This window comes from Bidens hawaiensis, unplaced genomic scaffold (genome assembly GCF_021521415.1).
Source record: "Bidens hawaiensis isolate Kalapana, Puna unplaced genomic scaffold, B.hawaiensis_p1.1 tig00014849_1, whole genome shotgun sequence".
Lineage (NCBI taxonomy): Eukaryota > Viridiplantae > Streptophyta > Magnoliopsida > Asterales > Asteraceae > Bidens > Bidens hawaiensis.
This window is the reverse complement of record NW_027492314.1, coordinates 225,608-240,059: the sequence shown is the minus strand read 5'-3', so window position 1 is coordinate 240,059 and position 14,452 is coordinate 225,608. Positions and strand designations below refer to the sequence as shown.

At 32.6% G+C, this 14,452-nt stretch overlaps 1 protein-coding gene across 1 annotated transcript; it reads right to left on the bottom strand.

Moving 5' to 3' along the window:
- Positions 1 to 6,516: 6,516 nt before the first annotated feature.
- LOC143547900 (glucose-6-phosphate isomerase, cytosolic 2B-like) lies at positions 6,517 to 11,785 on the bottom strand. The gene is made up of 24 exons (XM_077039204.1): positions 11,722 to 11,785; positions 11,540 to 11,584; positions 11,345 to 11,421; positions 11,166 to 11,247; positions 11,026 to 11,073; positions 10,781 to 10,936; positions 10,594 to 10,690; positions 10,439 to 10,481; positions 9,243 to 9,310; positions 9,046 to 9,130; positions 8,841 to 8,889; positions 8,673 to 8,745; positions 8,508 to 8,576; positions 8,367 to 8,425; positions 8,223 to 8,279; positions 8,079 to 8,132; positions 7,869 to 7,997; positions 7,730 to 7,793; positions 7,578 to 7,651; positions 7,416 to 7,469; positions 7,256 to 7,324; positions 7,086 to 7,175; positions 6,867 to 6,974; positions 6,517 to 6,781 (listed from the first exon to the last, which is right to left on the bottom strand). Exons 2-24 carry the CDS (start codon positions 11,582 to 11,584, stop codon positions 6,731 to 6,733), a joined length of 1,701 nt encoding a protein of 566 aa, XP_076895319.1. The 5' UTR covers positions 11,722 to 11,785; the 3' UTR covers positions 6,517 to 6,730.
- Positions 11,786 to 14,452: the final 2,667 nt, after the last annotated feature.

Sequence of the window (14,452 nt, the reverse complement as noted above, 5' to 3'; positions counted from 1 at the left end):
CAATAAACCAAGTAAGTATGTCCAAAACAATGTGCCAACAGAAACAGATTCGTCAAGTCTTGTCTATGGGTGGTTTGAAATGAATCCTTCAGGCTACTACTTCAAAGTAAACTACCTCCAAGCATGGCAAGACATCCGATGATATTTGGCAAAGAAAAACAAGGTAAACTTTGAAGATATCCCTTCAGAAATTCAAAATGAGATGGACGCCTGGACAACAGAAAACTCCCAAACAAAAGGGTGGGATCAAGTTATCCTAGATTACTGGAACAGTAAAAGCCCATTCAACCAAGTCTTTGAAATCAATGTTCCACAAGTAGAAGATAAAGGATATGGATGGATAAAAGATCCTAACCGCTCCAGTCCACCAGATTTTACCTTAGAGATAAAGGATATGGAAGAAATGAAGAAACACGTCCCGAAGAAGTATCACTAAACCCAGAATGTTTTATTGTATGTTTGTTTTAAGAATAAAGCTTAATTACTTTTAAAGTAATTAAAACATCTAGGTGTGTTTAATATTTTAATATTTGTGTGATGTAAGCAATGATGTAATATCTAGTGTGATGTAAGCCATAACGTAATTGGCTAGTGGTGATGTAAGCGATGATGTCACGGAAACCCATTCTTGGCCTATAAAAGGAGGGTTCCCCCTTGTTTGTAAACCATCCTTGGAAAGAAATAAAATCTTCTTATATATTTCTCTCTAGCCTCTGTCTACTTTCTCTCTCTAAATACCCTTTTGAGTCTTTTCTTCTTTTGTTTTCCAGTGGGTTGTTTGAGGGTTTTCTCAAGTCTAGAAGGCCTAGTTACCTGAGGTTCAGAAGATTGCCAAGCCGAGGCTCGCCTTGTGTCTTGAGGTTCTTACTGGTCTTTCAAAAGATTAGCCATACAACCCCCCCCCCCCCCCCCCCCATTTGACTATAAAAAGAATGTTAAAACAAAAGAAACATAACAATGTAAAATCTGAATTAATAAACAAAGAACATAACTTTGATGAAAATTTTGTTCACGCTATAAGTAGATAATCGATCCATCTTTATTGGACGCATGTCAAACTAAGACAAGCTAACTTATAAACTTTCAATTATTAACATTAAGACAAGGTTCTCTATAGATCATGGGCATGGAAGATAGGGTTCTCTATAGATCATGGGCATGGAAACTAGAGTGTCTTAGACATCCCGTATATCTACAAAATATAGTATAAATAGTCTTACCACAATGAGAGAGGATTTCTTTCCGTAACCAACCTTTGATGTTAGAATAAGTATTCGTTCAACGACAACAATATACATATTTGGTTTCTTTGATTATATGATTTTATGCTATTATGAGAGATTTGAATACAAAATCTTCTTATTAGAATTTAGAGATTTTGTTATCTTTTATTATTTTTCAAAATTTGAACTTACAACTGTAATTTGACTTCTAAATGACTTTCAAGAACAGACTTTCATCTGTGTTCCCGAGTTCATTCATGAAAACAAAGGGAAGGAAAAGAAAATTTCTCTTCTTATCTTTTCTTTTGGCATCACCTCTTTCTTTTTAATTTTCTTTCCTTCCTAATCTTTCCAATTTGAAAAGATACATTTTTTCTTATTTTACTCCTTATTTTCTCCCACCCCCCCTCCTTTTCTTTCCTTAATGAAACTCGGGAACACCCTTTTTATATTTTCCTTCTCTTTCCTTTCTTAAATGAAACTCGGGAACATAACAAATTTTTTCCATCCCTCATTTTCCTTTCTTTTCCTCCTTTAAATGAAACTCGGGAACACAGTGAGTCATATACTTTCACTTTGGCATGTCGTTTGACTTCTTATTTGACTTACAAGAACTAATCAAACTCATCCTGTCATCTAATCCAACTTAAAAGATAATCAAACAACTTGTGAAATGTAGAGTGTTGATCAACTATTGTGAAGGAGACATCTGAGCTAAACGATGAAGGAGTCGTAGGTATGCCTATAAGGTTGCATATGTACTATCTCGTGTGAGGTGGAGGACCTGACTTATAAGGTTTCCTAAGTAGATGTGGTTTTACCATTTTACCCCTGGTCCAAAAATTACTTAACCGAAAAACATGACGGGGACCGATACCGGAAGCACGCTATTTTTGAAAGTGGGGTTGGAAAGCGCAACGACCGTTCATCACAAGGGTGCAAAAAGTACTACTCATGAATATATATCTAGAGATGTTTACTGGTTTAGTTTTTGACCGAATAAACCCAGCCTGAAAGTCGAAACAGGAAATGAACCAAAATGAATTCAGATAGTCTAAAACAAAACCAAACCAATTCAAATTCAGTTTGGTTTTCGACCGAATAAACCATTAACTTTTATTGTATTTCATTAAAATTAAGAAAATGGTATATACCATTAAAAACCAACATACTCTCTTTTTTCTCACTAATGTCCTTTAACAATTTTTTGTACGTTAAAGTTCCTGCACATGTTAAATTTGAGCAAAAATGTGACAAAACTTATAAAAACAATATGTAGCCTTTTTTTTTCTTATGCGTTTGTGTTAAATTTGAACGAAGACAATTTATTTTATGTTGGTGTATTGAAACTTCAGGACTTCATGTGTGTTGACTGTGATCAGTACACCACGACTTGATCATGGCTAATGATTCTGGTTGGATTAGTAGAAGTTATATTGCTTCTAAACATAAGTCATACATGGGTTTTCTCGTTTTGCTATACCATTTACTACTTTATTTTTTATCCTTAATCTTATTTATTAGTTACTAGTTTTAAAGCCCGTGTCACACACGAGATAATTCAAATTATAAAATTGTAAGTAAAAAAAATAATTACATAGCGTATATGAAAAAAATGTATTACATCTATACTTGTATCTATACAATGTGTACATAAATTGATTTTATTTGTATCACAAAATGATTTTTTTAAATGAACTTAATAAAATAAATGTCCATGCAAAAACGTACCCGAGAATGCTTCTTTCTATTGAAAAATTCATTCTAGATGCCATATATGTATAATTGAAAGACTTTTGGTTATGAACCAATTTCGGAAATAAAGCTTTTCATACGATAGTGGTTTTAACCACTCAGCCTAAATACAAAATGAGCGTTACCTTTATTGATATATTTATCAATTTACCACCCATAAAAGGAAAGTAGAACATTAAATTGCAACAATGGATGCTCTTCAAAAGCTATGTTTTCCTAAGCTACACCATGAAAAAGATTTTGATAAGTTTCAAAGGGCTTCTCGACTTTATCATAATGACAACATAAAAAATGACATGTTAACCCATTCAATTTTGTGAATATTCATTTGAGCATAATTTTGCATGACATGCATCCCATACAACGTTCTGATCACCATTGAAGGAAAATTAATGTTGACATAAACATCTCAAATTTGATAAAAGTTATAAGCATTGATAGGCATGGAGATGGCACGTCGAAAGTGTTCGCAATCTTTTCTTATATTTTAATAGTTAAGGGAAAATAGTCAGTTTGCCAAATCCCGAACATTTTGATTATTTAAAAAAAACGCCCTTAAAGATAAATTTGAAACTCGAATCATGTTTAAACTTCTAACCTTCATACTTTTGACATTTTAAAGTCAACTCTTTGAACCCATAACAAATTTGACGATAAATCTATTTTGCATTCTCAAACTTTTAAAAATACTCGAAATTTTCATTTTTGACCCATTACAAATTTTAACCTAAATGCAGTTAACTTATACCAAACAATCTATTTATCAACTTTTGACCCATAAAATCAAATTTAAGTTCCACAAAAAACCCAAAACAATTTTCATTTGAGAAATATGATTTGTTGTTGATTTTTTAAATTCACTAAGTATTTTGAAATATATAGTAAAATAATATGTTAATATTTATATTTATAGAAGTATATAGATATTATATAAATATAGTGTAAAAGAAAAGTGAATCATTATTGATTTATTACATATATTAGGATATATTAGTTTTGGAGGGAAAAAATTGTAAGAATTAACCAAAACATGACAAGTGTCCACATTTATTTTACTTTATTAGAATATGTAGATGTATAAACTAAAGAATTAAGTGTTCACATTGCTTGAACTCGTTTTGTTTTATGATCAGATACTTGAGTCTTCTTGATTTAGTCGTTTTAATATAAACTTACTAAACACGACTTATTATAGTATAAGAATAAAGCCTGTATGTTAATTCTATTTGATATAAATTTAACCTAGTTTTTAGAATTATATACACACACATGCCATATTATATAAAAAATCACATTAGAAAAAAAATCACTTCCATATTGTTTTTATAAGTTATGTCATTTTTCTGTTCAAATTTAACATACGTATGAACTTTAACGTACTAAAAATTGTTGAGACTTTAACAAGAAAAAACATAAAGTACGGTGGTTTGGTTTTTAATGGTATTTCCCTATAAGAAAATAAAACTTTTCTACCATCATTTGTTATTGGATTGGGCTGGGCTAAAATGATTAGGCTAAAAAATTTGATTTGAAGTAAATGACAAAAATTAAATAACCATTATTTTGTAAAATCAAAAACCAAATTTGGCAAATTGTCTAGTCTAAAAGGTTTTGATTTGATTTGATTTTTAGTTTAATCGATTTCTAACCGAATAATAGGAACATCCCTATCAATTGCTAGATACTAGACTTCAGTATGAACTTTTAAATAAAAAAAAGAAGGGTTTGATAATAATGAAGTCTAAGAAAAAAAACCCAAATTTGTATTAATAAGGCTCTAAAAAGGTTAAGCTACTAATTTAATGGTTGAAATTTATCAATTCAAACACTCATTTAAGGTTTTGAAAGTTGCTCTAAAACACACCATTGACCATACGTTACATCTTTGGCAATTTTTCTCTTCCTTATCGCTCACGCAAGAAGAAACTGAAAAAGTATTTAAGAGGTTTAAATGTTTAATTAATCCCCTTATAGGTATTCAATATCTATCATCCATTTTGATTTTTTGTACCTTAAGGTTTAAACCCAATTTAATCTTTATAAAAAAAAGTATATCTCAATCTTATGCTAGCTTTTAAATATTAAAATTATCTAAGTTTATTGGGGGTCTTGAACAACTAAATAGATAATTTACAATACATGAAAATATATTTTCACAAACATGAAATATGAAATGTCATATGCTCTACTTGTGGATTGAAAACAAAATTAGATTACTTCATTCATAACACAATGAACTAGCACCAACAATATGGATCATAAGCTTTGCAATTTCCATATCATTTTGCCACGAAAAATTAATAAAAATTCAAGAATTCAAGTATCTCCAAAACAAGAAAATGAAGATATATGCATATATAAGAATCTTAAACAACATGAACCAAATGATCAAAAGTTGTCCTACAAATAGGACAAGTTCTTCTATGAACCAACCAAAGGTCAATACAATGGCTATGAAACACATGCTCACAACTTGGAAATCTTTTGCATACCCCAAAATCTTTAAAATCATCCAAACATATTGAACAACTCAATGATTCTTCATTTCCTTCTTTGATCTTATGGTTAAACGATCGCAACATTTGCAACTCCTCTCGTGACAACCCGGATGGTTTATGGTCACCTTCATGCGAGTCGACTCTAAAAAGTTCTGATTTGGCAATGAACCCGATAACCGCATAAACTATCATCAAATAAAGGGTGACAATGGAGATTATGCAAAGGAGAGAGAGGGGTGGAGGAGGAAACACCATTTTTTGACAACAGAAAGAAGAAATGAAAGTTGGTGTGTTTGGAAAATAAATAAGGAAAGAAGGTGAGGAGTTGTTAAAACTTAAAAGTTTATAAAATTGGGTTTGACCTTATTAAAATTTAAATATATTTGGTTGGGTTGGAAGGCATCTGTTGCCTTGTTGAATATTAGCTTCAACTTCAAATAATAGATGAACCTGCAAGGGACTATCTCAATCATTGAACACCAATCACAATGATCTACCTTATAATATATTCTGTTGTTATGTAATCTAAGATGACATTTTTTTTAAAAAAAAATTATGCTTTAAAACAGGTCCATACTTCCATATTATACTAGACAATCTTATAAAAATGGAATATTTTAGTTTGGCATATAAATATTTTTTCTCGGTAAGTCGCGCTAAGATGTTTATTGAAACGTATAAAAATGTATAGAGATATAAGAATTTTGGGTACGGCCAAATGACCCGGTTAGAGTTGTATTCAACTATTATGATGCAAACTTATAACTGAAAGCTTGACATAACACGTTTAAGTTGTTGAGTCAGTTTCCTTTTAAGTTGTTGAGTTTAATGAACCATTTCATCAAACATTTGGTGGGCAGGGTATGCAAGTCTGGACAACACTTCAAAGTTGTTGAGGTTAATGAAACAATTCATCAAACATTTGGTGTGCAAGGAATGTTTTTCTAGTCCCACAGACCCAAGACCCACTATTTAAAAATTTTTTCTTGAATTTGCAGCAATATTCAATATCCAATCATTCACAAAACAAAGAAAGTGAGTGAGGCTTGATTTCACAATCTTATTCAGCAAATTAAAACAATAATTCCATCATTTTGGGTTGGTCTCACATCAAAATGGCAAGAATTATTATGCTCGTGCGATACGAGTCACGCAGTTACAAAAAAGAAGCAACAGTTGATGTAACGAAATATAAGCTATGTTATCATCTGGTTTTGGTATCAGTTTCACAACTTCATCACCGTCGAGTTGTAATTATATTTTAGGCAGTAGAGTCGTGGGCTCGGAAGGCACGTCTGCACTTGCCTGCCAAAAAACAAAACAAAAATTTTGATTAATAATTTATAATTTATTCTCATATTCTTTTAAAAGATTATGTTTTGCGTTGTACCTCAAGATATCTTGTTAGCAACTTGGTGGTACTAAAATTGAACCCTTCAACCGATTCTCCTTTCTTTCGAGATGCATGGAGTTGCTTTCTGACTTGGGATGCAAGTGACTTGAAATTTAACATCCCAATGAAATTCATTTTCAGTTACTCCTCTTTTAAATTAAATAATATATTTATGTATTTTATGAAAAAGATAATAATATATATAGTGATATATACCTTTCCTAGTTCAACTCCCCATTGATCAAAAGAATTGATTCCCCAAATGAAACCTTCAACAGCAATTCTGTGCTCATAGATAGCTAGTAACTGAATAGATAATAAAAGATTTTGTACGATGATGTCAGCACCAGATACATAGATTTGACTAAAATTGACACTGGTCAAACCTGTCCAATTCTGTAAGCATCCAATGATGGAAGTAGAAGGCTAAGTGATGGCCTGTTCCCAGTGAAGGTCTGTTGATGATGATTGAGTAAGCAACAATCGTTAATCAAGAATTCATTTAAAAGCAGAAAAAAATGTACAATCACGAAGGAAATCAATCACCTTGTGAGGAACAAGATGAGATGCAACATTCTCACTTTGCAATTGTTCAGGGGTCTGGAAAGAAAGACAAAATCATAAAATAACAATAACAATGACAATAACAATAATAATAGAATCTTCGTGTTATCCTTAAGAGGTTAATGGGTTATGCAATCGAATTACCTTCCCATAAGCAAGAGCATCGGGTTGTGCGAAAAAGTTGGACATGAGCTCATCATGGTTATTTACCACCTCATCTGCAAGCCAAATTGTGCGCAATAAGCAAAAATGGAGCCAAAAAAAAGCAACAAAAAAAGATAAAAATAAAACAGAACCTTTAAGGTAGACGGGTTGTTGACTCTTCACAATACCGATAAAATCACAAGGAATGACACGCCCCTGAAAACTCCAAAATCAAGGTTGACACAAGCTATATTATAAAAGTATCAAATTTCAAACACGGTACACACTTACCTGATGAATTAATTGGTAAAAACTGTGTTGACCATTAGTTCCTGGTTCACCAAAGTCAATTTCACCGGCTTCAAAAGGAAGGCGGATACCATCTATGGATACTCCTTTCCCGTTACTCTCCATGCTAACCTATATATTAAGTTTGACATCCAGATATTTAAAAAGGCTTTAAAAAGCTAAAAGACACGTGTGATGTAAGTAACAATTTACCTGCTGAATGTGTGGAGCAAGCTTTTCAAGAGCTTGAGTGTAAGGCAGGATAGCCTGGGAAGAGAAAATGATCATGTTAATAAGTTCAATAAAGAACAGATATATTGAGCTTGATTTTGTAAATAATAAAAGTATAAAACTCACTCTCGCGGGATATCCAAGAAAAGAGACATTCCATATGCTCAATAAACCCAAAAGAACCTGAAAATGTCAACAAAAAAAATGTTTAGTAAGATAAAGCAAGCACAAAGACAATAAGATGCAGAAGTGTAAATAATATATGCATACAGGTATGTTTTTCTCAAAAGGAGCCGAGTGGAAATGCTGATCAATACTTCTAGCACCTTCTAGGGAATCTATAAGTAAGCGAATTCATATCAGTAAAAATGAATTAATAATCCCAAAAAACAGAAGATGAAGTTCATATGCTACTGTACTTCTCAATGACTGGGAAACCGTATTGAAGAGACAAAGGTAATACTCCAACAGCACTGCAAACTGAAATGGATAAAAATGAACAATTAAATGAATATTCTTTTTAAACAAATGGGTTTTTATTTTCTTTATTGGTTAAGTAATAGCAGACTATCTTACCACTGTATCGGCCTCCTACCCAGTCCCAGAATGCAAAAGCATTATTAGGATCAATTCCGAATTTCTCAACAAGCTGCATCAAATATATATTGAAAATAATAAATCTCCTGTTTATCTCTAAATATCTTCTAATAATGTACAAGATCAAGTTGGTTTTCAGAATCAAACCTTAAGATTTGTGCTAACAGCAACCATGTGCTTTGATACAGCTTGTGGCCTAAAAACAGCAAATAATATGGCCAAGTTATGCGAGAGAATAAAAAAAGTAACAATCTTTCAATTTATTTAGTGTGAGCATGATATAAAATTTGATTAAATATTGGTGCATTACTATTCGGTCGAGAAATATTAATAGAAACATAGGTTGGTGCACTTACAAGCCGATGAGATCCATTCCCTCAATGTCCGAGCATTCAGCATGGTCTCAGCGGTAGTGAAAGTCTTGGAAACCACAACAACTGCATTTAATAAAAGAAAATTCAAAATTTCATAAAATATAAAACAAGATACAGTGCTCTGTTCTCTGAAATAAAAATGTAATACATGACATATAAAAGTAAATAATATCACCTAAAGTGGTCTCAGGATCCAAGCCTGAAATGTTTCTGGCAACATCTACTGGATCAACATTAGCAAGACTGCAGACATATCCAGATATAAGAAACCCATATAAAAGCGCAACCTTAAAAAGGTGTCAGAACAATTGGTCAAACATATATTTTTGTTCCTTTCGGGTTGTTTACAAATTACAATACAAATGATAACTTCTAATAAAAGACTTTAAGTTCACATAATCAGCTAACAATAACACAAGGATTTATGTACTATTCTATAAATTGCATATCTTTTCATGGGCTTCGACCTTAGACCATGATCACCCTGTTCTACAGTTTTGTGATCTCACAAGTAAAAGTATTATTCAATCTTTTTTCTAATAGGTCTACAGTTTTCACATCAAAAGATCAGCACATTGGTAGCATGTTTCTGAAACATCCACAAACTAACCCAAGTTTTCATTTTCTTTTTTAATGGTCTACATACAGCCTACACCTTTTAAGCCAAGATCTATCATGCTGATAGCATGTTTTTAGCTTCCCTAGAACTTTGGAGCTGATTAAGGCATTAGTAACAAGTATATAACTGCTGACTGCACGCGTTGTCAACATTAAAGTTCAGATTTGCTAATATGGGTATCAAGAGATGGTATTCTAGATGAATCCCGTATGATCTTTTCTTTCTCTTTTTCTGTACCTAATGATAAAAAATACTGCTTCACCATAGTGGAGTTGTAAACACCTCTCTAAATAGATAACATTCTCTAATGCACAGAAAATAACAGTCAATATAGAGCCCAGTTCTAATTTGCGGTGTCCATTTTGGTATGCTTTGCCTCAAAGCTCTCAAGTAATAGAGCCGTCCTTGAATTCATCTTCTAATAAATAAACCATCATGGTATTTATATCATTTGACATATTAGGTTGACTGTAAGTGTGCTACCGGTAAAACTACAGATACCCTAGGCGTTAAATGGTAAACTGGTAATGAGATACAAGTTCACAAAAGGATAGTTTTCATGTTGGTATAAGATACCATGCTTTGAATCTGTAATTGAGAATTCGAGATTCAAAACAACTGATTGAGTAAGCAGATAAAGATAAGAACACATTGACTTCACCACAAAGCACACAGCATGGTTTTTTTCATTTATAAAGTTTGTAAAAGTATCATCCTCTTTACCCAAAAAAATACACAACATGTATACTTACAAGCGAAGCTGTCGTCCTCCTGCAGATTTACTAGCCACTGGATCTGTAAGTTCCCATTTTTATAATAATAAGCATATATTACTCTATACGGCTCACTTAAAAAAGAAAATTGGTTAATATCTGACTGAAATGTGGAGTTATGAGAAAAGGCTAACCTGTTTGAAGAGCAGTGTGCACAAACAATGGGCCCAGAAAGCTTCCACCAATACCAATAGCAATCACATTTGTCAATGATTTCCCTGTGGCTCCAACCTAACAAAGGTTGAATGTTACGGAAACAGTACGGTATGATATCTTCATACAGATAATATAACAAAAACAGCTTATAAGGTGGATAACTACCCAGGAACCACTGCGAACTTTATCCGAGAACTCTTTTATTTTATCAAGAACTTTCCAAACATCCGGTACGACATTCTTCCCATCGCTATTTATGGTGGCATCCTTTGAAGCACGAAGAGCTACATGAAGCACAGACCTGTTCTCTGTGCTGTTTATCTGAAATCCAAACCAGCAAATACGACCTGCATCAGCTTCTATTCTAAACTTTTACATCAAAAGAAATTAAAGTTGATAGCTTTACTTACATGCTCCCCATTGAACATACTATTAATCTTTTGTTTCAGACGCGCTTCCTGCATTAAAAAAAATAAAATTATCATAAAAATTTCAACCATTTTTCCATTGATTAATATAATGACAATAAACAGAAATGAGGCTAATCTACCTCAGCAAGTGCGAAGAGCTTGGAAACCGTGTCCACCGTAGCTCTTTGTCTCGAATAGTCGAAGAATATCCCATCGAACTCGCTGCATAAACCAAAAAAAAAAAACCTATCATCACTCTCTTAACCTAGCCCTAAACATAATAAAATTAATAAGAGGATATGAAAGAATCATATCATACAGCATCATGGAGTTGCATCTGTCAGCATCACCCATCAAATCACGCAAATGCGTTTTATCAATTTCACCAACATGTGTCTGCAATTACCAATTACAATTCAAAATCAACACATGCATATATTATTATTATTATTCAATTAAAAACAGAATAATAATAATAATAATAATAAACACAATTAGGTAATAAATGAATCACCTTGAGGTGTTTCCATGGTGCAGTGTCAGAGATTAGAGTCGCCATCTGCAACAATTATCAATCAAATAACTAATCAAAACAATTAATAAATATACGTGTGTGTCCTGATTTGTTGAATAGATTTGACGAGAAATGAAAGAACGATTGAACGGATACAAATAAATTAATTAATAATTACCTACCTGAGGATCGATTAAGAAGAAGAAGAAGAAAAGAGTGTTGAGAAAGAAAGAAAGAAAGAGGTATGTGTTAGATGTATTATTATGGTATATTAAACAAACAGGTGGGCGGTGTAATGAAAGGAAAATAGAATATGCCGTGGATCAGGCCATCAGGTTTCTATGGACGCCGTCTAAAATCAAAATAATACAAAACAACTACCTAACAACCCATGTCCGTTCAAGTAGTGCAGCGACGCGAATTCGATCAATATCGGTTAAGCTTGTAACGGTAATCATTGCAAACCCGAACAGGTAAACGTACACATAGTATTGCACTTGTATAGGTTATGATGAAATAAAATGTTTGAAACGACTTGTGGTCGGTTGGTAGAACTCGTGCGGTGTTGTTGCGAGCCAATGCAAATTCGGTCGGTATTGGGTTATGGCACTGGAACCAACGACTTGCAGTGAGTGGCATAACCACGTTCCAACGCGCTGGGAACTGAAGGGAATTCGGTCAGTATCGACATGAAATCAGGAAGAAAAACTCTTGGCGTGGCACAGTCATGTTCCAACACGCTGCAAACTGACGCGAATTCGATCAGTATTGACGAAATCAACACAAAATCGTGACTTAAAATAGATTAACAAAATAGCTTTTTAACGGTTTAACTTCTTTTTGTTATTATTAATAACAAAAAGAAATTATTTTGTTTCTTTTAATACAAGATAGCATGTGTATAGCATAGGGATGGTATTAGTGCTTGTATCATACATAGCTGATACCGCTCATTCTAGGACCAAACCTACATGGTATAGATTCGTATAATGGTAAAAGTTCGAAAATAATAGGATACTGGTTTAGGTATTGGTATTTCGATATCGTCCCACTTCAGTATCGCATCTTATGTTACCATAAAAAAGTCAACATATGAAATATGAAATTCAAAACAGAAACAAAAGCTCAAAACGTATTTAACAAACTAATAGAGAAAAAGTCCACTTCATTAACTTGACAGGAAATTTTGAATACAATAGACAAAACCATAATTCTTAAGTTTGCATTAGGTACTCTTCATAATCGTTTATTCAAATCCTATGACAACTTGTATAAAATTTATAAAAGGTCCTATCTAGCGATAGTGTTTAGAAATGAAATTTTATTATTTCAAAATATAGACTTTTTTAATGTATTGAGTAGATTAAGGATAATTTTTTTCTCATTTTTAATAATTAATAGAAACAAATTGAAAACCTTAATAGGCGGCTTTGATTTGCTTGTCAATTGTCATAGTCAAACGAGGAACGGGTTGTCCCGTTATTTGAAACTATAAAACCGTTTGATACAACTACTCTTGTTGATGCTTTTGTTTCATATACCAAAATCATGGGATTTATTACATAATCTAAAATCGGTATTCATGTGATATTTTTGGTATATTACGGTAGCAATACAGGCTAGATCCAAAACCAAAAGAGCCTATAACTCAAAACCGGTACCGTTACTACACGGATGGTAATGATATGGTACTGGTATTTGGTCGTATATACCCATCCTTAGCATAGTATGTATATATGTGTAAATATAGTATCTAAAGAGAGGGTAACAAAAGAGAACTGGAGTAGTCCCTTCATGGTAGGGGTTACCCCTCCTTATACAGGAGGGATGTAGGCCTCGTTAGACCAATAGGTCGGATCCTATCCATTCCTAGACCAAACGATGAAACATGATATGTCAAGTCTAATGAATCGGATCTCCTATGGGTCTAAGCCCAAACATTAAACCTGAACCAGATAGGCTTAAATCAATATACGTAGATGATATGTGAAATTGGTGTTTTGTGTTAAATTGGACTTAAAAATAAAAATGCACAAATGACAAATTTGCTAGTTTAACTGGCAAATGTTGATATTAATTGATTACTTCTACCTAGTGTTAAAGGGCAGCCAGAAGTGACTAAAGGTGAGTTTGAAAGTTTTGCATCCAATGGGCAGGTTTGCTTTTTAAAACGGGTTAAGGGGTATAAATTCAACACTAGCAATTGTGGTCAAATGAATACCAATAGCATCTAAGAGCATTTCCAATGGATTCCCTAAATTATGTGAGGGGGTTCTTTACTTTTTAGGGTTGGTTAAAAATGGTTGTGAGAGGATGAGAGAGAAAATGTTACTGTTCATGGTTAAATTTGAAGATGCGCACTGTTCATCTCTATAATTTTTTAATGTTTTTTAAAGTGGTTGTGAGTGGATGAGAGAGAAAAGGTGATAAAAGTATAAAAAAATATTTATTTAATTGAAAATGAGAGAGAAAAAACAGTGTTTTAGTGTAATTATAGAGATAAAGATAGAGAATTGAATGGGAATACTCTAATGTTAATCAGAGTATAGTTTGTGAAGAAATTTGTGAAAGTAGTTGATTGGTTAAGCTTCATGCTCAAAACAAATATTATTATATATATTAAATAACAAGTTATGGTATGTGAGTGTGAAACACTATTCAAACTTTGTTGGTATTTTTTAGCACAAAATACAAGTGTTAAAGCCTATTTTTCTCATCCTATATCCTATGTCTTTTATCTTCAACCAAATTTGGTGGTTGTATTATGCAAAGAAGAGGAGTTCTCGAATTAGGGATGGTGGGTTTGCTATTTTTTAAAGTGGTGAAATGGTTAAATGATTCTTATGCAAATTCTTTTCTATTTTTAGTTTTAGGTTTATAAAAGTATAATTAATTTATAAAAAGCTAAGGGGC